The sequence below is a fragment of the Belonocnema kinseyi genome, chromosome 4 (genome assembly GCF_010883055.1).
Source record: "Belonocnema kinseyi isolate 2016_QV_RU_SX_M_011 chromosome 4, B_treatae_v1, whole genome shotgun sequence".
Lineage (NCBI taxonomy): Eukaryota > Metazoa > Arthropoda > Insecta > Hymenoptera > Cynipidae > Belonocnema > Belonocnema kinseyi.
The window spans coordinates 19,739,073-19,765,766 of record NC_046660.1 but is presented as its reverse complement, the minus strand read 5'-3'; the positions used below and the strand labels follow the sequence as shown (position 1 = coordinate 19,765,766).

At 24.0% G+C, this 26,694-nt stretch overlaps 1 protein-coding gene across 2 annotated transcripts in view; it reads right to left on the bottom strand.

The window, feature by feature from the left end:
- The window catches only part of LOC117171494 (sodium/calcium exchanger regulatory protein 1), a 46,407-nt gene that overhangs the window by 4,230 nt on the left and 15,483 nt on the right, over positions 1-26,694 (bottom strand). Inside the window, exons 1-2 of one of the 2 annotated variants that reach the window (XM_033358853.1) lie at positions 13,034-13,194; positions 6,843-7,114 (exon numbers count right to left, since the gene is read on the bottom strand). In XM_033358853.1, the coding sequence (XP_033214744.1) occupies positions 6,843-7,114; positions 13,034-13,106 (345 nt within the window). In that variant the 5' untranslated portion in view covers positions 13,107-13,194. Of the gene's footprint in view, positions 1-6,842; positions 7,115-13,033; positions 13,195-26,694 lie in introns of those variants that run through there. The other variant, XM_033358854.1, reaches the window with a different exon arrangement.

The window sequence follows — 26,694 nt, the reverse complement described above, 5'->3', positions numbered from 1 at the left end:
GAAAGAAGAGATCTTAAGCAATAAAAATATATGTGTCTCAATTTTTTCTAGTGTCGAATAGTCTTAGTTATTGGCCGTTGAAAAGCAGTGTCCCGGTAGTGGTGTTTTGGCCGTTTAAGGGTTAATAATTAAAAGTTAAGAATTTTTGACAACATAGATAAATTTTCGAAAAAATAATGACCCTAGCAAAATAGTTAAACTTTCCCAAAATACTTAGATAATAAACAAAACTTTTCTACCATGAAATATGAATTTTCAACAAAAGAATAAAGTTTTTAAGCTAAAAAGTCGATTAAAAAAAAAAAACAGTGAACTTTTAAATAGAAATAGATAAATTTTTTGTCGAAGGGAAATTTTTTCCAGTTATGATCAATCCATAAAATACGTTAACAAATTTTGAATTTTTTATACCCGATTTTCAAAAAATAATTAAGAATTTAACCAAATAGTTAATTTTTTAAAACTAAGAAGACGAATTTCTCTATAGACAGTTAAATTTTTAACGAAAAAAATACTTTTCAACCAAGAAGGATAAATTTTCAACCGAGAAGGATGACTTTTCTGCAATAAAAGATAGATTTTCAATTCAAAAAGCAGAATTTTTAAAAACATAGTTCAATTTTCAAACGGAAATTATGAATTAAAAAAAATTAGGTTTTTCAGTTATGGGCCATCTATAAACTACGTTACCAATTTTCTTCCCGTCAGAGACAAGTTTAATAAAAAAATAGTAAAGACTTACCCAAATACAAGTAGTAAAATTTTCAAGCAAAAAAGACGTTCTTTTTCAAAGACAGTTGAATTTTTAACCGAAAAGTTACTTTTCACCAAGAATTTTCAACCAAGCGAGATTACTTTTATACTATTGACAATCCAAAAATTTAGAATTTTTAATAACATAGTTGAATTATCGAACAAAAATAATGACTTTAACAAAATAGTTAAATATACAAAAAATACTTAAATTTTTAACAAAGTAGATGAACTTCTAACCAAATATTTGATTTTTCAAATAATAAGGATAAAAATTCAATCTAATATTTAACATTTGAAGGCAAATTTTGCAGGGAACAGTTAAAATTTCATTAAAAATTTTATTTCCAACCAAAAACGATGACTTTTCTATCATCAAAGATGAATTTTCGACAAAAGAGTAAAGTTTTGAGGCTAAAAGAAATAGGTTTTTTTTTTAAAGTGGACTTTTAAATCGAAAAAAGGTAAATTTCTAAGAAAGAAAAATAATTTTCAATCATGAAAAATCAATTTTCTACTATTTATAATCCAAAATGAAGAATTTTTAACGCATTGCTGAATTTTCAACCAAAAATAATAACTTTAACAAAATAAATAAATTCTCAAAAAATACTTACATTTTTAGCAAAACAGATAAATTTCTAACAAAATAGTTGAATTTTCAAATAATAAATATAAAAATTCAATCAAATATTAAAAATTTCAAGATAAGTTTTATGGAAACAGTTGAACTTTCTTTAAAAAAAGTTAATTTTCAACCAAAAACGATTACTGTTCTACCATAAAAGATGAATTTGCAACAAAAGAATAAAATTTTTAAAAGAGAAATATAATTTTCAATAAAAAAAAAATGTTTAAGAAGACGGTTAAATTCTAAACCAGAAATTGGAACTTTTAACAAACAAGAATAATTTTATAATCCTGCAGATAACTTTTTAACAAAATATATGCATTTTTTAACAAATAGCAGAATTTTAAACAAACAAGATTAATTTTTTACCACCTCAAAAGACTACTAAAAAATAGTTTCATTTTTGACGTAAATAATACACAAGATGAAGTTTTAAAAAAATGGAAGTTAAACTTTGAGATAAAAAAAAACAAATTTTTTCACAAAATTATTTAATTAAAGTTCAATTTTCAAAGAAAAATATGATTTATCAACCGAAAAGTTTAATTTTCAAAGAAATAATTTAAATTTCTCCCAACTTGTTGAATTTTCCAGTCAAAAAGATGAATTATCTATGAAACAGTAGAATTAATAAAATAATCACATAATTAATTTAAATTTTCGACAAAAAATATTGACCTTAACAAAATAGTACAATATTTCAAAAATACTTAGATTTTTAAAAGAGTATATGAATTTCTAACCAAATAAATGAATTTTCAAATAATAAAGATAAAAATTCAATCAAATCTTTAAAATTTTGAGGAAACAGTTCAACTTTCATAAAAAAGTTCATTTTCAACCAAAAAAAACAATGACTTTTCTAAAATAAAAGATGAATTTTTAACAAAAGAGTAAAATTTTTAAGAGAAAAAGTCGAATTAAAAAAAAACAGTGGGCCTTTCAATTAAAAAAATTTTAAGAAAGAAATATAAGTATCAATACACAAGATGAAGTTTAAAACAAAAATGGAATAGTTAAACTTCCAGATAAAAAAAATGAATTTTCCAAAAAACTATTTAATTAAAGTTATATTTTCAACAATAAATATGATTTTTTAACCGAGAAGTTTAATTTTCTCCCAACTTGTTGAATTTTCCAACCAAAAAGACGAATTTTCAACGAAATTGTTGAATTTTCTACTAAAAAAAGATACATTTTTAACTAAAAAAAAAATACATTCGCAACTAAAAATTTACTAGTTGTAATTAAATAGTTTTACTTTTTGAAAAACTATTTAGATTTTTAACCAACAAATTTTTATTTTTTTTTAGAATTTTTATTTAAAAATTTTAAATATGTTATGAAATTTTGATTGAACCTAGTTCAATTTTAAAAATCATTATAATTAATATTCACAGTGGATCCACTAAAAATGTTTTTATCCAAAATTGTAGATTTCAAACGCATCTAAATTTTTTAATTTTTAATACTTTAAACTGCATTTCAAAATTCTTTAAAAATGAAAAATTTACGTTAAAAATGAAAATCTGAAATGAAAAATTATTTTTAAAAACTTTTTAAATAGACTTTAGACAGACCCCCCCCCCCCCAAGAATTTGTAGCGTCAGACATTTTATCAACCGTTCTAGGGCATACTGGGTGATATATACCCAGCGCCGTATCTCGGAAGTATTCAGGTAAAATTTTAAGCAAAAATATCAAAAACTGAAAAATTTATGAATTTGAGAGTGAAAGAAGTAATTTTTTTCCAAACAGGATTTTTTTAATTACTTTAAATTCCAAAAACTTTTATGAAACCTTCTTCTCCTTAAACTAGATAGATTAAACATCATTAATTCATTTTTTTTGTAAAAAAAACTATTCAATACCGTCGGCAAAATACACGTTTGAATACCCTTGGGTATATAACACCCAGTATGCTCTTTATATAATTTTATGGAAGTGTACCCTTAAAGGGCTAAATTAAAATACACAATATTTATTTACAACATTCACGTGAGTTAAGGCAATTCTTCTAAATGAAGGTTTACAAAAAAAAAAAGAGTACGGCGATAAGAATCGGCCTTTGCAAAAAGAGGGCGCCTTTTTTTAAATTATGAACATGCAACAATAATAAGGTTCGGAGTACCATAATAAGCGAACTAAATTAATCTAAATTCAAATAGTCACGAAAGCAAAATACGCTAATTGCCACTTTAATCGTTAATTTCTTGAATTCCAGGGATTGATAAATATTAACAGGCTCAGGTCTTTTGATAAAATATAGAGACCAAAGGGCATTTTTTGTCACGCTAATACAGTACTGTTTTCGCGTTCAAAGGGTCACAGGTTCAGGATAAACTCAGATTTCGGAAAAATTCAATTTACATTCAAAAGAATTCAAATAAATTGGGAAAATGTTTTAAAAAAATTCTATTGATTTTCGCCAAACTGCATTGTATTTAGAGGAATTTAAGATTCAAGAGAAGAATTCAATAAAATTCATAAAAATTCAAGGTGAATTAAAAAAAAAGAAATGAATTCATAACAATTTTAAAAAGTTAATTGAATTCAGTAATTTTGAAATCAGAAAAATTCAAAGGAATTCAAGGAATGCAGAAGGATTCAAGTAAATTAAAAAAAGAGAATTCTAAAGAATTAAAAAGAATTCAAGGTGAATTCCAAGAAAAATTCCAAATCTTTTCAAATCTTTGAATTTAAAGAAATTTAAAACAAATGAAAACAATTACAAATATTTTTAAGAAAGAAATATAATTTTTAATGAAAAAAAATCAATTTTTAACCAGATAGTTGAATTCTAAACCAAAAATTGGAACTTTGAATAAACAGGAAAAATTTTATAATCTAACAGATGACTTTTAAACAAAATATATGGATTTTCTACCAGAAATTAGAATTTTCAACACATAAGATTTATTTTTTACCCAAAAAGACCAAAAAAATTTGATCGATTACAATAGATTTTGAGAAAAGTTGAATTTTCAACAAAAAGGTTCTCAAATATTTTTCCTTTTAAATGTTTAAATATATAACTTTACTTAGATTCTTAATTAAACACCATTTTTTTTAATATTTGAGTTACTTTGACGAATATTTTTTAAAAAATTGACTTTTTTGTATTTTACAAGATTTCACAAAATATTGAAAAAATTCTGATAAAAAAATTTCAGATATCTTTTCAAATTTAAAAATATTTGTGAACTCTTCAGAATTTCTAAAATTCCGAAATGGATTTTAAACGCAAAGTTTTTCTTAAATTTTGAAAAATGATTCAAAATTCAAACAATTTCGTAGCAACATCCAGATTTTTCTGACATTTTAAAACATTTTTTAAAATGATTTAAAATCTTTACAAATGTTCTTCAAAAATTAATTATTGAAAATCAAACATCTTTTAAAACTTTCTTAGGAATAATCAGAAAATTTTTTATTCTTTTAAAATCTTTAAAATTCGTAAAAATCTTTTTTTTTACTAAATCTTAAAAAACATATATTTTTTAAACGAACTTTGGCAATCTTTAAAAGTTTTTTTAAAATTATTTTTGAAGCTTTTGAAAACTTTTAAATTAAATTTATGGAAAATTAAAAAAAAAATGAATATTGCGAAATTGAATTTACGAATTTTCTAGATATTTTAGAAAATAGCTTGAAATATTTTGAAGTATTTTTCAATTTTCTTCCAGAATTTATTTTTTTAAATTGACAAATCATTAAAAATTTTCCTATTATTCATTATAAACTTTTTCTTATTTTCTTGAAACCTTCCAAAATTCTTTAAACGAATCTAAATTAATTTATTTTCAAATTTTTAAATATTTTTTAAAATTATTTGATATCTTTACAAATGTTCTTCAAAAAATATTTTTTCAAAATCATACATCCTTTAAAATTTTCTTAGGAGTAATCAGCAAATTTTTTTCTTCTTTTGAGACTGTTAAAATTCTTAAAAAGCTTTTTTTTACTAAATCTTAAAAAACATAAATTTTTCAAAAAAGCTTCAGCAATCTTTAAAAGTTTTCAAAATTATTTTTGAAGCTTTTGAAAACATTTAAATATCTCTTAAACTTACGAAAAATTAAAACAAAATTTAATCTTCCAAAATTGAAATATTTTGGATTAAAATCTTTTACAATTTTTTTTAGATATTTTAGAAAATCGCTGGAAATATTTTGAAGTATTTTTTAATTTTCTTCTAAAATTAATTTTTTTAATATGATACATCATTTTAAATTCTCCCATTATTCATTATAATTTTTTTCTTATATTCTTAAAACCTTAAAAAATTCTTAAAACGCATCCAAATTTAATTATTTTCGAATTTTTTAATATTTTAAAATCTTTTTGAAAATTTCTAAATATTAAAAAAAATGATTCCAATTTCCCCTAATTTTTTTGATAAATTATGCATAACGTAAAAAATTGCTTTGAAATCTACTTGATTCTTTTTGCATAATTTTTAAAGAATTTCAAATATTTTTTAATCTATTTAAATATTCTTTTTAAATTAATTTGTCATAAAGCAAATCATTTACAATTTTCCTAGGAATCTCAAAATTTGATCATTCTTTTGTAACTTCTACAATTTATCAAAAGATTTTTTTTTTTTTGTAATCTTCAAAATTATACATTTTTTCAAACGAATTTCGGAAATATTTAGAAGTTTTACATTATTTTTTAATATTTCCAAATCTGTTTAATACCTTTTAAACTCACGAATCGTTGAAAAAATTTTAACCTCGTAGAATTTGAAAATTTTTGCAATAAAATCTTCTACACACCTTTTCGAAATTTTACAATAGGAAATTAAATTAAATTTCTCTCTTGCTCCGCTGAGATTCGGAGGCCGGTCCTGGGTTCGAATCCTAACAAGGCTGAAGAGGATTTTTTCCCCCAATAAGTGTGAATTATTTTTAAAAATTTTTAAATATTTTTTACTTTTCTACTTAGAATTCCCTTTTTTTCAATGAAAAATAAGAAAAAAATTTTCCATGAATCATAAGAATTTTTTTTTTATTTTCTTGAAATTATTCAAAATTCTTAAATATATTTTATATATTTTTAATTGTTTACATATTTTTAAAAATATTTTTGAATCTTTTGCAAAATATTCTGCATATTTTGTAAAATGTTTAGAATTTTTACCATTTTTAACAAATTTTGCATAACTGAAAAAATTGCCTGATTTTTAAATTAAATATCCTGATTTTTAAAAATAATGTTGGAAAACTTTCAAAAAGAGAACAGAGGGGAACAGGGGATTTTTAATTTTTTTTGACATTTTTTTTTTAATTATTAAAAATTTTTATTTAACAAAATTGATACTATGATAATTTAAAATATATAAAATTTAAATTCAAATGATAAGAAATTTATTTTATACTGATTATTATAAAATCAATTATGAAAATAATAATTTTTACTGTTTAAAATTTAATATGATCAATTTTCTACTTACTGCTTTCATTTCGGAGTCGGTGAATTCTCTTTCGATGACAGTGTCTTTATCTCCCTTTTGAATTTGCGACATTTTATCACCATCGACAGTAATTGTTGTCTTAACCTTTCGGCCGTCGGGTGTTTCTTCATCAAATTCAACACCAGGTTTGAATTTGAGTTCAGAACTTTTGAAGGTGCTGGTTGTTTTCATAATGTACTCGTCTCCGTCCTTTGTAACCTCAACAACCGGGCTCACAGAGGCTCCCATTTTTCGGGTCACAAGACCAACGCCTAAAAAAAATTAGACAAAAATACCAAAATTCATAAATTTATTTTTGTAATCCAAGTTTTTTTCCAATTTGTCTTCCGAAATTTAAAACACAAAAAAAATAATACAGACTTATTTGGGGAAAAAATCCTCTCCAGCCCTGCTAGGATTCGAACCCAGGACCGGCGTCCGAATCCCAGTGGGAATCCCAGTGGAGCGAGAGAGGAATTTTTTTCACAGCTAAAGACTATAAATATTTTGGTTTAGACCAGTAGATCAAAAAACGTGAATCTATAGGCAAAAGCTATTAAATATTATTAAACTAAAATAATGAATGTTCAACCGTAAAAATAAATTTTCAACCCAAAGATTAATTTTACTGCAAAAAAAAAAGAGAGTTTTTCAACGAAACAGATTGAATTTGAACGAAAATAGTTTAATTTTCAACGAAGAAGATCAATTTTCTATGAAAAAAGATAAATTTAGAAAAAAAGAAATAGACAAATTTACGGTTAAAACAATTTTCCGCAAAAACCGAAGAAATAAGTTTTTAATTAAAAAGGTGAACTAGTCGCCAAGATTTCTAAACAAATAGCTTTATTTTCATATGAAGAAGACAAATATTAAAACAAAAATGGAACAGATGAATTTTCAATTAACAAAATTTGTTTCCAATAAAAAAAAATAATTATAATAATGAATCTTGAACCAAAAAGTATGATTTTTTAAATCAAAGCTTGATTTTTCTTTAAAAAAAAAATACATCAATTTGTAAAACAATAGTTTCAGCCAAAGATATGAATTTTTAACCAAAAAGATTAAATTTCTATCAAAGAAGATCAATTTTCGAAAAAAGATTAAATAGTCCAATTTTTGGTTAAAAAATTTATTTTCATTTTTAAAAAAACAACTAATTTTCAATCAAAGAAATGTATTTTTGACAAAAAAAGATTCATTTTAACAAAATACATACATTTTCAAACATAATTTGTATATTTAAAGAAATTTTCAATCTATGAAGTTAAATTTTCAACCATAGAAATGAATTTTTAACTAAAAAGTTGAAGTAGTGGCCAAGGAGAATTATATTCTGCTACATAACAAAACTATAAAATTTTAGTTACACAAATTAATTAACAATAAAAAAATTTTTTTAACTAATTTTCAGTGCAATAATTAAATGTTTAGACAAAGAAATTCATTTTAAACTAAAATAATTAATCTTCAACCGAAAAAATTAATTTTGAAACCAAATTATGACTTCCGCCAAGAAGATTAAATTTTTTTTTTTAAATTCGATAAAAAATAATAGTTAAATTTTCAGTTGAAGTCAGACATGAAATATTACTATTTTCATATAAAAAATAGTTTTTAACCAAAAAAAGTGCATTTTCAACAACGTAATTAAATTTTTGGGAAAAGAAATTAATTTCGAACTAAAATAATGAATTTTCAATTAATGAAAAAATGATTTTTAATAAAAGACGTTAATTTTCGACCAGAACTTGAATTTTTAAAGAAATTTTCATCATTATAGTTAAATTTTCTACCAAAGAAATGTTTTTTTAATCAGAAAGAAGGATTAGTGGCCAAGAAAATTAATATTCTGCTACACAAGACAAAGTTAGAATTTCAGTTACACAGAAACTAATTTAGTAACAATAAAAAAAAATTCGAAAAAAAAGGATTTTTAACTAAAATCATAAACAAGCTAAACAAAATTTTTATTGTATTTCCACTTTCAATTAAGTAGTTAAACTTTGAACAAAAAAAGTTTTTCTGTCGCTATTCACGAATAATGAATATCTCGAAAATTGAAAGTTAAAAATGTATCTCTCTTGTTAAAAACTTGTTTTTTGTTGTTCTTGAGAATTCATTTTTTAAATGAACAATTATTCTATTTTTGGTTAAAAAATTATATTTTTATTTAACAATGATATTTCCTACTTTAAAATTAATGCAGTTTGTTAAAAATTTGTCTTTTTGGTAAAAAATTAATCCACGTTGAAAACTCATTCTTTTTATTAAAAATTCAACTTTTTCGGCCTGAAATAATGCGTTTTCTTTGAAGATATTTTGTAGATATTTGGTAGAAAATAATTTGAAAAAAAATAATCTGCCATTTGGTAGATAATTCTTCCTTTTGGCTTATTGAATAATTCCATATTGTTCTAATCATTTAAAAAATTGAGGCTTTTCCAGGGTGGCTTTTTTAATTAAAGAAAAAATTCCCGGTCATTTCACGGTTCGCAAACATTTTTCAAGGTCAATGAAATTTAAAAAATCGAACTAGACAATTTTAGATTAAATTTAGGTACTCTGAAATTAAATTTTTAAACTTTTATAAATTTAGATTCAGTTCAATCAAGCTTCAAAATTAAATTTCAAAATCTTGAAACATTTACATGTCGTTTTAGATTTTTTCAAATTTCAAATTTATTTTTTTAATTTTTTCAGAACTTCCAAACACCTTTTAAAATTATTCGGATTTTACCTAAAATATTTTCTAAACAATTTTTTGAATATCCGGCAAAATAAACAAAATTTTGATCAAATCTTCCAAATTAATCTTTGATAATTTTTTAATCATTCTAAACGTTTTTAAATCTTCTGTTAAAATTAATTTTTTAAAGTAAAAAATTATTTTCAATTTTTCTTTGGTTTTTTTTTGTATTCTTCTAAATAAAAAAATCAGACAAAATCTATATTTGGTTTCAAATTCGCCCATGGACTATTCGCATCGAAATTTTAGTACGAAGAGCCGGATTTTGTCGGTCCAAAATGACACTTCATTTAAAATATTAAAATTTTTAAAAACAGAACCATTAAAATTGAAACGTTCAAAGTGTAGTTTTTTTGTTTAGTTTTGAATATTTAGTTTATAATTATTGATTTTTAATGAAAAGTCAGATATTTCTAAATATAAACTAATTGCTCTTTTTCTTCACTGACATTTTTTAAATCGAATGGTATAAAAATTGAGTATTTTAGACTAAAATAATATTTGAAATTGAATAAAAGCCTTGGATTATGAGGATATTATTTATCAATTATCATAAAATTGAAAATAGTTTATAAAGTTTCAACCGGGCCTTTACATTTGTTTAAGCGATATGATTTTCCAATTTAATAATGGCAAAGTACAATTAAATTTTAAAAATAATTAATTTATTTATATTTACAGTTGACCAACTAAACAAGTTTTTTTAACAACAATTTTCGATTTTAAACGCTTAAAATTTTTTATTGTTTAAGTCTTTAAAACGGCATTTTAAAATTGAAAGCAAGGTGGCCATTTTAAGCAAAGAAAAAAATTCCCGGTCATTTCCGGTTCATTTAAATACTCAATAATTTAAATGTATAAAATGGAGGTACTAATTCTTTTCAATTCAACAATATTAAATAAAATCTGAGTAAACTGCAAAATTAAGAACTTTTATAAATTATAGAGTTCAAAGATTCAGTTAAAGTTCCAAAAATATTAATCGCAGTTAATATTTTCAATACTCGAAATTAAAGAATTAAGTAATGAACTTTAAAATTTTTCAAAATTATATTATTTTAAGTAATTTAAAACTAGACACATTAAAAATTAAAAAATAATTTTTTTTAATTTAAAGGTTCTTAAATTAGAAGTTAAATTATTTTTATTTTAAATAGTTTAGGCATCCTTGAAAAGCTTTAAAATTTTATTTCAAAATCATGAGAAATCTAGAAATGGTTTTGAATTTTTTCAAAATTTAAAATAATTTTTAACGTTTTTTTCTAAACTTTTAAATATATTTTTAAATGAATTCATTTTTTTCTCCAACTTTTAAAAAATCCTGCGAATTGAAAAAAGTCCTTAAAATTTGAATTTACAAATAACAATAGAACATTCACAGACGAATTTTAAAAAAATGTAGATTTTTGCGGATCTCAAACAAAAAATTTAAAATATTTTTAAGATTTGTGAAAGACTTCAAAAGAATGAAAACATTATCTTAAGATTCTTAGGAAAATTGAAAATGATTTTTCTTTTTGAAAAATTATTGTAATAGAAAGTTTAAAAAGATGTTAAGAGGCTTAGAAAATTATCAAAAAAGAAACTGGAAGGTTTTAAGGATTTGTTTTTAATTTGCAGGATTTCCCAAAAATTGTAGGAAAAATTCGATGAATTTTAAAATCTATTTAGAAGTTCTGAAAATTTTCTTAACAAAATTCGTTTAAATTACTTGAAATTAAAATTACTCAAATTTTTCTACAAATAATAAGTGTTCTATTGTTAATTATACGTCTAAATTTAAAATTTTCACTTACAAATTAAACATTTTTTAAATAAAACAATTAAAATTGTAACGCTAAAAGTTTAAAAGTTATTAAAAACCCCGCAGATTCAAAGCTTTCTATATAAAACAATTCAGTTTCAAATTTGTTTCTTTTAAATATTTGGTTTTGATGTATTTGTCTTAAATAAACAGTAAAATGTTGCTAAATATTAAATACTTATTCTTTTTTTTTAAATTAAAAAATGTCCAATTAAATAGGTGTAAGATTGAATAATTTAGACTTGAACAATGTTTTTAATTTAATAAGAACCTTTTATTAAGACTATATTATTATAGAGTTATTTTTAAGTTGAAAATAGTTTCGAATTCACATTTATAGTTTTTAATGGCTGAACAATATTAATAGAAATAACATATTAATAAATTTATTTACTAAATTTAATATAAAAATAATATAAAGGAAGACTTAAAACTTTGAACTAAAAATACATGATTGATAAATCATAAAAATTTGTATTTAAGAATAAAATTATTAAAATAAAATATATATTAATTTAAATTCTTATTAAGACTTTCGAATTGAAAAGAGTTAAAATCTGGAAATTCTCAAATTTTGAACGGATATATGGTTTGGTCAAATCAATTATTGTTCAGAGTTTTATACTTAAATTACAGATCCATTTTAAAATAATTTATTTATATTTACAGTCGATAAAATAAAACTGTTTTTTATAAAAAAATTAAGTTTAAATGCTTTTAATTTTTAATTGTTTAAATCTTTAAGACTGCACATTAATTATTTGAAAACGTGTTCAAATTGTCCTTGGACAGATTTTTTTCTAAAACTTTGTAAAATTCCCGATCAAAGAATAAATTCTCTGTTATTTCCCGGTTTTAGAAAATTCTTGGTCATTTCCGGTTCCGCGCTACACTGTTTTTCATAACTGGAATTACTTTTTTTTCTTTTAAAACTTCGTAAAATTTCCGGTCAAAAAAGAAATTAAATGTCATTTCCCGGTTTTGTAAAATTCCCGTACATTTCTGGTTCAGCGCCACACTGCTTTTCATAATTCGAATCACTTTTTTTTCTTCTGAAAATTCTTAACATTCCCGGTCAAGAAATAAATTTACTGCCATTTCCCGGTCTCACAAAATTCTCGGTCCAGCGGCCACCCTGAAAAATGTACGCTTAATAATTAAAAATCTAAAATGGAAAATATGTAACTAATTAATTAAAAAACGGTTAAATTCTAAGTTGAACAGATTTTTTTCAAAAAATGTGTAAAATTTCCGTTCAAAGAATAAATTCACTGTCATTTTCCGGTTTAATCAAATTCCCGGTCATTTCCCGGTCATTTCCCGGTCCAGCGGCCACCCCGTAAAATGTACGCTTAAAAATTAAAAATCTAAAATGTAGAATCTTTAACTAATTATTGAAAAACGGTTAAATTCTAAGTTGGACATATTTTTCTTCTAAGAATCTGTAAAATTCTCGGTAAAAAAATTAATTCCCGGTCATTTCCCGGTCTTATAAAATTCCAGGTCATTTCCCGGTCATATAAAATTCCCGGCCATTTCCCAGTTTTCCGGTCAAACGGTCACCCTGCTTTTCATAACTAGAATCATTTTTTTAAACGCAATACACTTTTTTTTTATTGTTTAAAAATTTCTCACCGAGGGCTTTCATGTACTCGTCGAATTTTTCGCTCGTCTCAAGCTTGTACTTCTTTCCTACAAATCCTGACATTTTATATTATTATTAATTAAACTTTTTTTCACAATTTCAAATAAACTGACGGGAAGGCTTCGCGTCTAATACTGACGGTCTGTGTGAGGAGAGCGGTCGATTTATCGACATTTTTTATCATTCAAAGGATCTTTATGTATTTCAGTGCAACTAACAGTATGGAAAGTAAGGCCGGTGGAAAATATAAGAGAATGTGTAAACTTTGAACCTTGACCCCACACGGTTGAATATCTTATTTTACTAATCAGTCTGATGAGGCGAATACGAAGCTTATCGCGAAAGGCGCCTTCTGATTGGTTCAAGAGATTGTCGCTGGGGAGGCTGGTCATCACTTGGATTTGCATACATGTTTGCATTCTTATCAGTTCTTCTATTTTCATATTATCTCAACTCAGACAAAACATTGATCGGTTTATGTCTGTAATTGATAAGAATAATAAGGCAGGCCTAGCGTATCTTAAAAAAAAAAGTTCCAGGATTTTTCCAGATTTTCCAGGGCAAAAAAATACATTTTTCCAGGAATCATCTTTCTCAGAGTGACCGTTTTAATATAAAAAAAAATTCCCGGGTTTTCCCCGGTTTGCAAACATTTTTTCCGGTCAATAAAATTTTAAAAATCTAACTCCATTCTAAAATTTTTTCCATTTAAAGTAATACAAAATAAAGAACAAATTAAAGCATTTAAAGTGGAACTCTTGAAGTTTTAAAGTTTTTTAATTCAAAATTTTTTGATTCAAATACTCAATAACTTACACGTATAAACTGGAAGGTAACACTTTTCAATTAAAACGATTTAAATGAAATGCAGATAAACTGCAAAATTCAGAGCTGTGAACACTCATCAATTATAAAGTTAAAAAATTTAGATTAAGTTCCAAAAATATAAGTCCACGTTTACATTTTCAATACTCTAAATTAAAGAGTCAATCAATAAATTTTCAGAAATTTTGAAATTATATTATTCACTTTTTAACCCATTTAGTTAAAAAAATTTAATTAGGAAAGAGAATAATTATTTAACATTTAGCAATATTTGACTGTGAATTTAATAAGAGTAAATTGAAAAGTTTTATAATTTATTTCAAAATCTTGAGAAATCTAAAAGTGTTTTTAAATATTTTAAAATTTAAAATTATTTTTGAAATTATTTCAGAATTTTTACATAACTTTTAAAATTAGTTGAATTTGTCCTACAACTTCTAGAAAATCCTGCAAATTAAAAAAATGTTCCTTCAAATTTGGATTTATAAATAAAAATTGAATAATTTAGGCTAAAAAATATTTTTAATTCAATAAAAGCCATTAATTACGAATATATTATTATTAAGTTATTTTTAAGTTCAAAATATTTTATAAAGTTTCAATCGCACCTTTATCGCTTCATCAAATAAATTATTGTTTAGTTTTTAATACTTAAAGTACAGATCCAGTTGAAAAATTATTTATTCATTTATTTATATTTACAGTTGATAAAATAATACTGTTTTTTATCAAAAAATTTTAACTGCTAACGCTTTTAATTTTTAATTTTGTAAGTCTTTGAGACTGCACTTCAAATGCTTTAAATTAGAAATATACGCTTAATAATAAAAATCTAAAATGAAGATTTTTTAAAGTAAAAGATTTTTGAATAACACATTGTAAACTGAATTATATCATAATTGAAAAAGGTTTCAATTCAAATAATTATTTTAAAAACTCTTGAAATCGAACTTGGACAGATTTTTCTTCTGAGTAAAATTACCGGTCAAGAAATAAATTCCCGGTCATTTCCCGGTTTTTCCCTGGAAAAGATATAAATCCACAAAAATTGTACACCTAAAAAAAACTAAAAATTTTTCATGAATTAATTTTTTATAAGATAAGTAGTTTTTGTTTGATGTATGAAAAGCAACATAGTAGTAGTAGTTTTTCTTTTAATCGTAAAAAAGATAAAAAATAAAATTATAAAAATATAAGTATGTTTCAGTTTCAATTTCAATTTATATTATGAATTTTAATGATATAAATTTCTTGAAATCATACATGTTTCAGTGCGACTAAGAATAAAATTGAATGCAATATCTGAATAATAATCCGAGGCAGAGGTACATAAAAATGTATAATATTTGATATAAAGTGTTGAGCATAATTTAGAAAAGTTGACAGTCTGACATCAAGTGCGAAGCACGAGTTACGTGATGAGAATGTGTTCGTTAAAGCCCAAAGAGCTTTAACAAAAGAAAATTTACAATCACCAAGTTACAGTTCTCGATCCACTGAACTTTAATTTAAAAACGTATGTGTTGATTTTTTAACCAAATTTCTGAATTTTCAACGAAAAACGATCAATTTTATACCAAATGATTGAAATTTAAGCAAAATCATTAAACTTGAACCAACAACAGTTAAATTGACAACGAAATAATTGAATGTTTAGAAAGACAGTTCCATATTGAATAATAAAAGGTGAATTTTAAATCCAAAATGATGAATTTTCTGTCCCAATAGACGAGTGTTTAAAAATATCGTTGAATTTTCAACCAAAAAAATATTTAAAAAAAAACTTGAATTTTCAACCAAATAGTTGGATTCTTAACAGAATACTGGAATTTTCTACTACAGACATAAATTCTCAACCAAGTAGTCGAACTTTCAGCCTAATTTTCGATCTTCAAGTAAAAATATTCATTTTTAATTAGAAAATTAAAATTATATTTTAATTTTCAAAGAGCAATTAATTTACAACTAAAAAAATAAAGAAGCAACCAAGAAAATAAATTTTTAATAGAGGGGACCCACTTTTAACCAAAAAAGACAAATTTTCTAAAAAAACAGATTAACTTTTCACCGCATATATTAATTCTCTTCCAAAATATTTATTTTCAACGAAATAATTTAATTTTCACCCAAACAGAAGAATTTGGAACATATTTAACTTTTAAGCCAAGACTGATTTTTTTGAAAAATAGCTGCATTTTTAAAGCGAAAATATAAGTTTTCATCAAAAAAGTTCATTTTCAACAAAAAGTTACAGTATTTACCAAAAAAAAAGAAATTTCAAAAAAAAATATTATTTTTCTACCAGTAAAGATGAATGTTTAATGAAAACAAAATTTCAACAAAAATAAAAAGTTACATTTTCAAGTTGCAAATCAATTTTTAATAAAAAAAAAGAATATTGAAAAAGCAGTTAAATTTTTAAGAAAAGAGGTATATCAAATTAATTTGAAAATGTTCAAAATCATACCATTTTAAGCAGTTTTATATTCTAGTTCCAGCTCAGAAATTTTAATTCTTTTTCAAAAATTCCCTGTTCAGATCTGGAATTTTAATTCTTTTCGAAAATTCTCCATTTCAACCAATTGTAAGAATTAGGATTTTTTTGTAGTATTCTCTGTTTTAATTCACGATTAAAATTTTTCCAATAATACCTCGTTTCAAGACCGAATAATAATTTTGTTTGAAAAATTCAATTTTCAATATTGAGAATTTTTATTCTCCTGGATAAATTCCAATTCTAGCTCAGAATTGGTTAATAATAGAAAATTTCCTATTTAAATCCAATTTTATAAAAAATGCAATTTCTTTTAGTTAAAAATTTAACAATTTTTTAAAAAATTCATATTTTTTAAGACTGAACGCCAGTCGAAAGTTTAAATATTCAAATTTTAGAAAACTAATCTTCCGGATTAGAAAAAATTCTTTTGGGATGAAGTTTTCTGTTAATTCTTTTTTTAAAGATTCATCATTTTAGTTTAAAATTGATCTCTTTTGTTGAAAATGTCATTATTTCGTAAAAAATTAACTATTGTTTATTGCGAATTACTTTTCTTAAATTGGAATAGTCACATTTTCAGTTCAGAACATTAGTTTTTAATATGAAATAATTTTTTTTTTAATTTTTAGCAACGAGGCATAAACTTTCAACTGGTAAGTAAATTCTCAACAAAAAAAATGTTGTTTTTTTCAAATAATAAATTTAATTCAACCAAAAAAGACGAATTTTTAACATAATAGTTGAACTATGCCGAAAAAATGAATTTTAAACCAAAAAAGTTACACCGAAAAAATGATTATTTGACCGAGAAGATTATTTTTTAAAAATGAAATACTATAAATAAATAAATAAATAAATAATAATAAATAATAAATGTAATAAATCCTCAAACAACACATGTTTTTAACAAATAATTTTAATTTTCAACCAAGAAGTTGAATTTTTGTACAAAAAAATGACTTTCTAACAAAACTTTTACATTTTAAACAAAATTATTAAATTAAAAAAAGGAGAATCTTTACCCATACTTAATGTTATTCATAAAAAAGGGAAAAATCACCGAAATTTTTATGAAATGTTTTCGAAGTTATTTTGGGAAAAATTTCTAAATTTTTTTTTGAATTACCGAAATCATTAGGGAGTTTTCCAGGAATTATTTTAAGGAAAATTCTTCAAACACTAAAATAGTTTCCGAAATAGATGTGAAATTTTCCCGGAATTATTTTTGTGAGCATTCTTAAAATATGTAAAAAATTTGCTGAAATAATTAGGAAACTTTTCTTTAAAAAATCGTCGAAAACATTCTCTAAACTCTGGAAAATTACCGAACTGGTTATGGAATTTTCCCCAGAGTTATTTTGGGTAAAATTCTTAAAATATATAACTACTTTTTTGTAATTATACTTTTTTTGAGGAGAAATCAATTTTTTTAAACTGAAAATGTCTCTATTTGTTTAAAACTAAATATTTCCAATTACACTAAACTCTCGGTCTCTGTGCCCTCGGTTTCGGCCTTCCGAAAACTGCTAGCTCACCAGTAGCGGAGCGATAAAAGTGGGCAGTACCCTCAGCGGATATGTTTAATTTTTCCGAAAAAAATTTTCAGTAAAAGTTTATGGACAGCCTCCAAGGTGTTCTATCAAATCCGTAAAATAGTGTATCCTTTAACCTTCCAATTAATGAACAGAGTTCATTCTTATATTCTATTAGTTAAAAATATAAAAAAATAAGAAAGTGATAAAAGTTATTCTTGTGCAATGAGATATTAGAAACAACTTTTTGTTTAAAAAAAATTAGTTGTGCGGGCGGAAATTTACATTTGTTAATTATACTGAAATCATTGCAGTATAAACTATCTTGTTAATTGCAGGTCACAAGCTATTAACATTTTATGCGAATCATGTGCAGCATTGAGCAATCTGTATACTGCTTAGATGCAGAGAGAATAAATGATAAGAACCCCCATTCTGCCCTCCGCAAGCTTGTTTCCGAGGTTAAATTTAAATTGAGAGGATACTCGAATGAGACACTTTTGATCACCGTTGGCAAAATTACGAGCGGTTGAAATATTATTTTTATATTTAAATATAAAAATAACTTTTCAGTAACCTCAATTGGGGACAACCTTCCTATAGTGGATAGTGCATTCTAGAGTAGATAATAATTATTTAACAATACTGATGTACGTAAAATAATTAATTTAATTTAATCAAAATTTTTAACACTAATATTGTTAATAAATTTAAATTCATAATAATTATTTTTCTTTTATTTTTTTTCTTAATTAATAATGATCCACGGTAGGATCCCCCCCCCCCCTAATCCTTAACGATTAATATTAAAGACCAAAATTCCACAATTTATTATTGAAACTTACACATTTCAAGTTTATTAATTCAGAAAAAAGTATTACTTTCCTACCATTATAGATGAATTTTCAATCCAAAAGAGATTGCAACTAAAATACTTGAATTTCCTTTCAAAACGATGAAACTTAAACCGAATGATCTAATTTTTAATAAAAAAAAGATCAAACATCAAACAAAAACTGTTGCTCTTTTTACCATATAGTTAAAATCTCAAGTAAAAAATATGATTTTTTAGAAGAACGTTGAATGTTCAACAAAAGGTTTAATTATTATTTTATATTTATATTTTAACCGAAAAAGAATAATTTTTAACAAAATGTTAAATTTTGAACCGTGTTGAATTTTTAATCAAATACTTGCATTTTTTACCTACAAAGATGAAATTTGAAGTAAAATTCGAATTAAAAAAAAACAAACAAATAATTGATTTTCAAACAAAAAAAAATGAAGTTTCAACTAAATGGTCGAATTTTTAATAGGTAAAGATTAAATTTCAATCAAAAACAGTTATATTTTCAATCATATAGTTAAATTTTCTAGACCAAGAAATGAAATTTCTATACAGCCGTTGCATTTTTAACAGAAAGATAAATTCTCAAAGAAAAATGTGGCAGTAGATATTTTTTTTAAAGTAAAGAAAATTATTTTTTGACAAATTAGTTGCATTTTTAAATAAAGATTTGAATTTTCAAAAAAAGAATTAAATTTTCAATAATATTAATGAATTTTAAATAAAACAGATGAAACCTTTAATCAAAAAGAAAAACGAATTTTTTACAAAATAGTTAAATTTTTAATTAAAGAACTGAATCTTCAACAAAATAATTATATATAAAAAAATAGTGCAATTTCTAACCAAATAGTTAAAAATTTAATCTATGAAAATTGATATTTCACCAAAAAATTTAACAGTCGCATTTTTAATTTTTAAAAAAGGATGAAATTTCTACCAGAAGAGATTAATTTTAAATCTAAAGAGATGAATCTTTAAACAACAATATTAATTTTCCATCATAGAAGACAAATTTAAAAAAAAAAGACTTCAGTAGTAAAAAAAAAGTTGAATTTTCAAGTGAAAAAGATAAATTTTCAACTACAGTGATAAATTTTGAACTGACATAAAATGATTAATCTTAAAAAAATATCATAATTTTCGAACAAGAAAAAAGGAGTTTTTTAACCAGAGAAAATTAATTTTCATCTAAAATGAGGAATCTTTTGTAAAAAAAATAATTTTTAACAAAGTGGTTCAACCGTCAAATGAATAGTTTTTGAAGCAAAAAAAAAAAAAAAAAAAAAAAAAAAAAAAAAAAAAAAAAAAAGAATTTTCAACAAATAATGTAATAGAAGATATTAAACAAAAAAAATTCAATTTTAAATAAAAAAATTCTATTCAACCAAAAAATCAAAATTTTAACTAAAAATATAATATCATATCAGACTGGCCACAAAAATTCATTATTGAAATTCCCCAATTTTTTTTGTATACGAAATAAAATTTTTAAAAATTCTAATTTATTATCGTCAATAGTTATTTAAAGTCTTATCTTACACGGTTTCCATTAAATTGAATTTTACTTCATAGAAGAAATTTAAAAAAAAATGAAAAACCGTATTTATAAAAACACTACTTTTTTATTTCATCTTAGATTTTATCTAATAATAAAAAAATTTGTTGTTGGAATTTTTTCGTTTCTGTCATTTGTAAGAAAAATGGGCAAATTCAATTGTTTGAAACAAAATTATCGATTTAGGCCATATTTTGGCCAAAGTTGAGTAAAAATAGTATAGAGAAAATAAAATAAAAGAATTTTCTTGACGATTATCTTTATTTTAATGAAAATTTAAAAAACGGACTTTAGATATTTAAATTCTGTTTTTCTGTCATTCGAGGACGTCTCGATGTTAATATTAGTTGCACTTTGATCATCCTATGAGCTAACATTGTTGGTACCATGCACTTATTTAAAATACTCATAGCCGTATATATTCTTTTCTTTTTGTATTATTTTTCGAAAATAAAAAAATCAAAATAGTGTAAATAGTGTCCGAAATTAAAAAAAAATAGTGCTAAAATAGTTTTTTAAATAACTTTTTTCAAGTAATAAATGTTCATTTAATTAATTAATGTTTATTTAAAATGTTATTGTTTAGTCTATAAATGATAAAAATTCATATTCATTGACAGGAGGCTTGACAGTCTTTCCTCGCTTTTTATTTATTTACTTTTTATTCAAATGCGAACAAAGTTAATAGAATAAATTAAGAAAATATAATTATTTTTTGTTGAAGGTTCATTTTTTTTGGTTTTAAAGTCTGTTATTAAATTTTACGCTAAGAATTTATGTTTTTTGCTCAAAAATTTTATTTATCAGTTTAAACTGGATTTATTTAGTTAAAAAATTAATAATCTTTTAAAGTCGTTTTTTTTTAGAAATAAAATCGTCTTTGACTAGAAACTTCAATTATTTTATCAGAAAATTACCTTTTTTGAAAATTCATATTCTAGCGTTTAAAATTTAACTGCAATTTTTTTCTTAGTTGAAAATTCAAATTTGTAGTTAATTGGTTCATGTTTTTAAATATCCTGTTTACGTAGAAATTTTATACATTTTTTGGGTAAAAATGCAATCGTTTGGTTAAAAATTAATCTTCTTTGTTCGAGGATTCAAGTATTTGGTTGAAAATTCGTCTTTTTTGGTTGAACTTAATTTTTCATTAAAAATTTAAATCTTTTTTTGTTGAAGATTCACTATATTAGTTGAAAATTAATCTCTTGGGTTAAAAATTCGTTTCGTTATTTTTGTTTGTTAGGAATTAATTTTCTTTGTTCGAAGGTTCATCTCTTTGGTTGTAAATTTATGTATTTTGATAAAAATTAAATTTTTTTCATTTAAAATTAATTTTCTTGACTAAAAATGTAAACTTTTTTATTTTCGTTGAAAATTGGCCTATTCAGTGGACAGCTCGAACACTTTGTTGAAAAATAATTTTTTTTATTTAAAAATTTTATGATTTAGTTCAAACATGAATTATTCAGTTAAATATTCAATGATTTCGTTAAAAAGTCATATTTCTTGAAAGAAAATTCAACTACTGTTCAGAATTCGTCTTCTGGGTTAAATATTAAATTAGTTTGGCAGAAAATAAACTTTTTGTTGAAATTCCAACTGAAATCTTACTTGCATAAAAATTAATTTTTTTTTTAGAAATTCTTCTTGTTTTTAAATTTTTTAGTAGAAATTTATACTTTTTTTGGGGCAAAAACAAAACTGGTTCTTTAGAAATTCGTCTTTTTTTATTAAATTCAATTTTTTTTATTAAATTCAATTTTTTTTTATTAAAAATCAAAATCTTTAATAGTTAAAGATTCACTATTTTATGTATTTAAAAATTTAACTTTTTGGTTACAAATTCTTTTTATTTATTTTTTGTTGTTCTCAAGAATTAAGTTTTTTAACTAAAAATCGACCTCTTTATTTAAGAATTTATCTATTTTGTTGAAAATTGATTTTTTTAAATTAAAAATTGAATTAACTGGACAAAAGCTGAAGTACTTTATAAAGAATGTATTCCTTTGCTCGGTGGACGGTTGAAATATTTTGTTAAAAATTAATTTTTTTATTTAAAATTTATTATTTTAGTTAAAAATTAATCTTTTTGGTGGAAAATTCGTTTCTTCTTGGTCGCAAAATTAATTTTTTTACTGGAAATTTAACTACTCTAATTAAAAATTCATATTATTCTGTTAAAACTCCACTGTTTTGCTGAAATTTTTTAATTATTTGTTGTAAATTCCTCTTTTTTTCATTACATTCAACATTTTTTAATTTCGCAACTAAAATATTTTTTGGTTTAAATATTAACTATTACATTTTTTGGTATTCTGTTAAGAATTAATTTTTTGGGTATAGAATTAATATTCGCAGTCAAAAAATAGTCCTTTAGGTTTTAAATGGAAAATTTTTAACCAATTAAGGAAGAAGATAAAAATATTTTTTAAGAAAAAAAGTGAAACAAAAAATGGAAATAGTGTCCGTAGTGTATTGAGTCCGCAGCCAAATCTCATAAAAAATCTAATCTCATTAAAAATAAATCACGTAACTTTAACCAGAAAAAATTATAACTCGTTAAACAAGGTTTTGTGACCTTTGTGATTACGTGTGTACTCTTCAATGTGGGTCTATTCTTCATAAAACGGAAGTAGAAATTGATGATACGAAACGAGACGACTCTTTCAAATGGAGAAGTGTATTATTGTGACTTTTTATGAGTCATATAATCTTGAATGTACTTTTAAGTATCGATGTCATTCATTCTTTTAGGTGCAGCTAGCTCCCCCTTTTTACAATCCCTGCTGGGAGTAAAAAGCGAGATATCTATCTTTTTGAATCATTTTCAATTTTTCAGAAAGAGATAGACAAAATGTATCATATTATATTTCGTTCTCAATCTCAATTCACGTAAATCTTTTTCAATTCTGTCTTTTCTATCTTACCCTATCCTTTCTCTATCCCTTTCAATCTTTTTCTATCTCCATCAATCTAAATTTCCGTCTATCCTTTTCAATCTCCTCTTCTGTATCATCTTCCTATCCTAATTGTACCAACGTCTATATTTTTCTAACACTTCTTTAATCTTAATTCACATCTATCTTTTTTCATCCCTTTTCTCTATCTCATCCTATCCTTTATAGACCCACATCAATATTTACTATCTTTCTGTCAATCTGAATTCCCGTCTATATTTTTCAATACCGTTCTTTCTATCTCATCCTATTCTTTATCTATCCACGGCAATTTTTTCTATTCCTTTATTAATATAAATTCCCGCCTATAATTTTCAATTCCCTCTTCGTTATCATATCCTATCCCAAGTTTATAAAAGTCTATCTATTCTATCTCTTTGTTAATCTAAATTAACGTTAATGTAGCCAGTATCTCCTGCCAATCTAACTTCCCTTATATCCTTTTTTAATCTTCCCGCCTCTATCTCAATGTATCATACATTTGTAAACCTCAATGTTTTTCTATCTTTCTGTAAATCTAAATTTCCGTCTATATTTTTCAAACCTTATCTTCTCTATCTCTTCCTATCCGTTGTCTAATTATGTTAATCATTTTCTATCTTTGTTAATCTGAATGGACAACTATCTTTTTCATTCTGTTCTTTTCTATCTCATCCTATCCTTTATTTCTAGAAGACACATCTATGAACGTCTATCTTTTTCGTTGCAAATGCAAATTCAAGTTTATCTGCTTCAAAACCCTCTTCTCTACCTCATTAAATTCTTTGTCCACTTATGTCAATCTTTTTCTATTTTTCTTAATCTGAATTTACGACTAACTTTTTCATTCTCTTCTCTCTCTCTCATCTTATGCTTTATCTATACGCGTCAATCTTTTACTACCTCTCTGTCAATCTGAATTTCTGTCTATCTTTTTAATCTCCTCTTCTTTACCTTATTCTAGCTTTCGTCTATACACATCAACCTTTTACTAATACTCTGTCAATATAAATTCCGTATATATTTTTTAATCCTCCCGTCTCTATCTCATCGTATCCTACATCTGTAAACGTCTATTTTTTTCGTTCCTAAGTTTCCGTCTATATTTTTCAATCTTTTATCTATCTCTTCGTATCCTTTGTCTACTTATGTCAATCTTTTTCTATCTTTGTTAATTTGAATTGACGACTATCTTTATCAATCTCTTCTTCTCTATCTCATCCTATCCTTTATCTATACGCGTCAATTTTTTACTACCTCCCTGTCAATCTAAATTCCCATCTATATTTTAAAATCTTCTCTGCTCAATCTCATCGTATCCTCCATCTGTCAGCATCTATTTTTTTATATCTCTTTGTCAACCTAAATTCCCGTTTATATCTTTCAAAATTTTCTTCCCGATCTCATTGTATTTTTTGTCCAATTATGTCAATCTTTTTATATTTTTAGTAATCTGAATTGACAACTACTTTTTTCATTCTCTTCTTGTGTATCTCATCCTATCCTTTATCTATTCACGTTAATCCTTTACTACCTCTCTCTCAATCCGAATTTCTGTCGATCTTTCTCAATCTCCTCTTCTTTATCTTATACTAGCTTTCATCTATACATGTCAACCTTTTACTAATACTCTCTCAATCTAAATTCCGTATATCTTTTTTAATCTTTCTGCCTCTATCTCATCGTATCCTACATCTGTAAACGTCTACAACGCCTATCTTTTTCAATCTTCTCTTTTCTATATCTTTGAATGCCATATCTATCAAGGTCAATCCTTTTTTTTTTGTCAATGTGAATTTAAGTTTACGGGTTTCAATATTCTCTTCTCTATCTCATCTTATCCTTTATCCATTCATGTCAATCTTTTTTTATCTGCGTCAATTTTTCGATTAAAATAAAAACTACGTATCCTATTAAAACTTATTATTGACAAATTTAATCGAGTTTTCACTATTTTTTGGAAGAGTAACTTTGGTCTATTTAATTTTTTCTTAGCTTGTGTCGTTTGTCCAAAACTTTTATTTTTTTATTTTTAATGTTGTTTCTTTCGACTAAAAACATAAACTACGCATCCTTTCAAAAAGTGATCAATGACAAATTTTTACATCTTTTCAGGACACGCAATTTTAGTTCATTCATTTTTTTCGTACCTTGCATAGTTTAACCGCAAAAGGGAATTTTTTTATTATTTTTTACACGACCAAAATTGGAATTTTCAACTTTACAACAAAATTAAAAAAGATGATAATCTTATAGAGCTTTCAGAAATCAAAGTTTTTCTTCCCTTGAGTTTTTTATATTGTGATTTGTTTGGCTTAAAATGTTCATTTTAGTTTGGTTTTTTGGATTTTTAAAATGCTGTCACTCTGATACTTTTCTTTTTATCGAAAAAAGTCACAAGGATAAATTGTTCGAGTTTCCGAGCATTATGAATAGCCGTACATAGAAGTTTTAAATCTTGAAAAAATGTGGTTTCAAAAATTTTGAAAATGCGCTCACTTTTTAAATTTTCATCCAAAATAGCTGGTTTACGAACTCGTTCTTTCTTTTTACGCCTTAAATAAGTGTGCCAAAGTAGAATCCAATCTAATCAATCTTTCGAAAGTTATCGTGCCTACAGTATACAGACAGACAAACACCTTCGTAAAAATCGTTTTTTCTGGCTCAGGAGATCTCCAAACGTGGAGATTTGATGAAAACAAACAAAGTGAAATTTTACACAAAACTAATACCTTCTCATTAGGATGAGAATGTAAAAATCGAACTCTATTCTAAACATTTTTCTATTCAAATAATATACAATAAACAACAAATTAATGCATTCAAAGTGGAACACTTGAATTTCAAACTTTTAAAATTAAAGTTTTAAAGTTTTCAATTGAAAAATTCAGTATTCAAATGCTCAATAATTTACAACTATAAAATAGAAGGTACTAACCCTTTTTAATTGAACAAAGTTAAATGAAATGCAGATAAACTGCAAAATTTGGAATTCCTATAAATTATTATCAAGTTCAATGATTAAGTTCCAAAAATATAAATCCACGTAACATTTTCAATACTCTAAATTAAAGAATCAAGCAATGAACTTTAAAAATTAAAAAATTACTTTATTTTTTACTTAATAGTTCCTAATGAGAAGTTAAATTATTATTATTTTTATTTTAAATAATTCAACCAGTTTCATGCCAAATAGCCGCAATTTTTTTATGTTTTTCAAGTCTATTTTTGTCCGTAATTTTAAAATCTTCTACTAGTTCTTTCTTTCTATGAATTTTAATTTTTTCAAAATGTCGGCTGATTTACAAAAAAACTTGATGTTATTTATTTTTTGTACCGTTTAACGTGCTGGTTAACCCTTAAACGGCCAAAACGCCACTACCGGGACACTGCTTTTCAACGGCCAATAACTAAGACTATTCGACACTAGAAAAAATTGAGACACATATATTT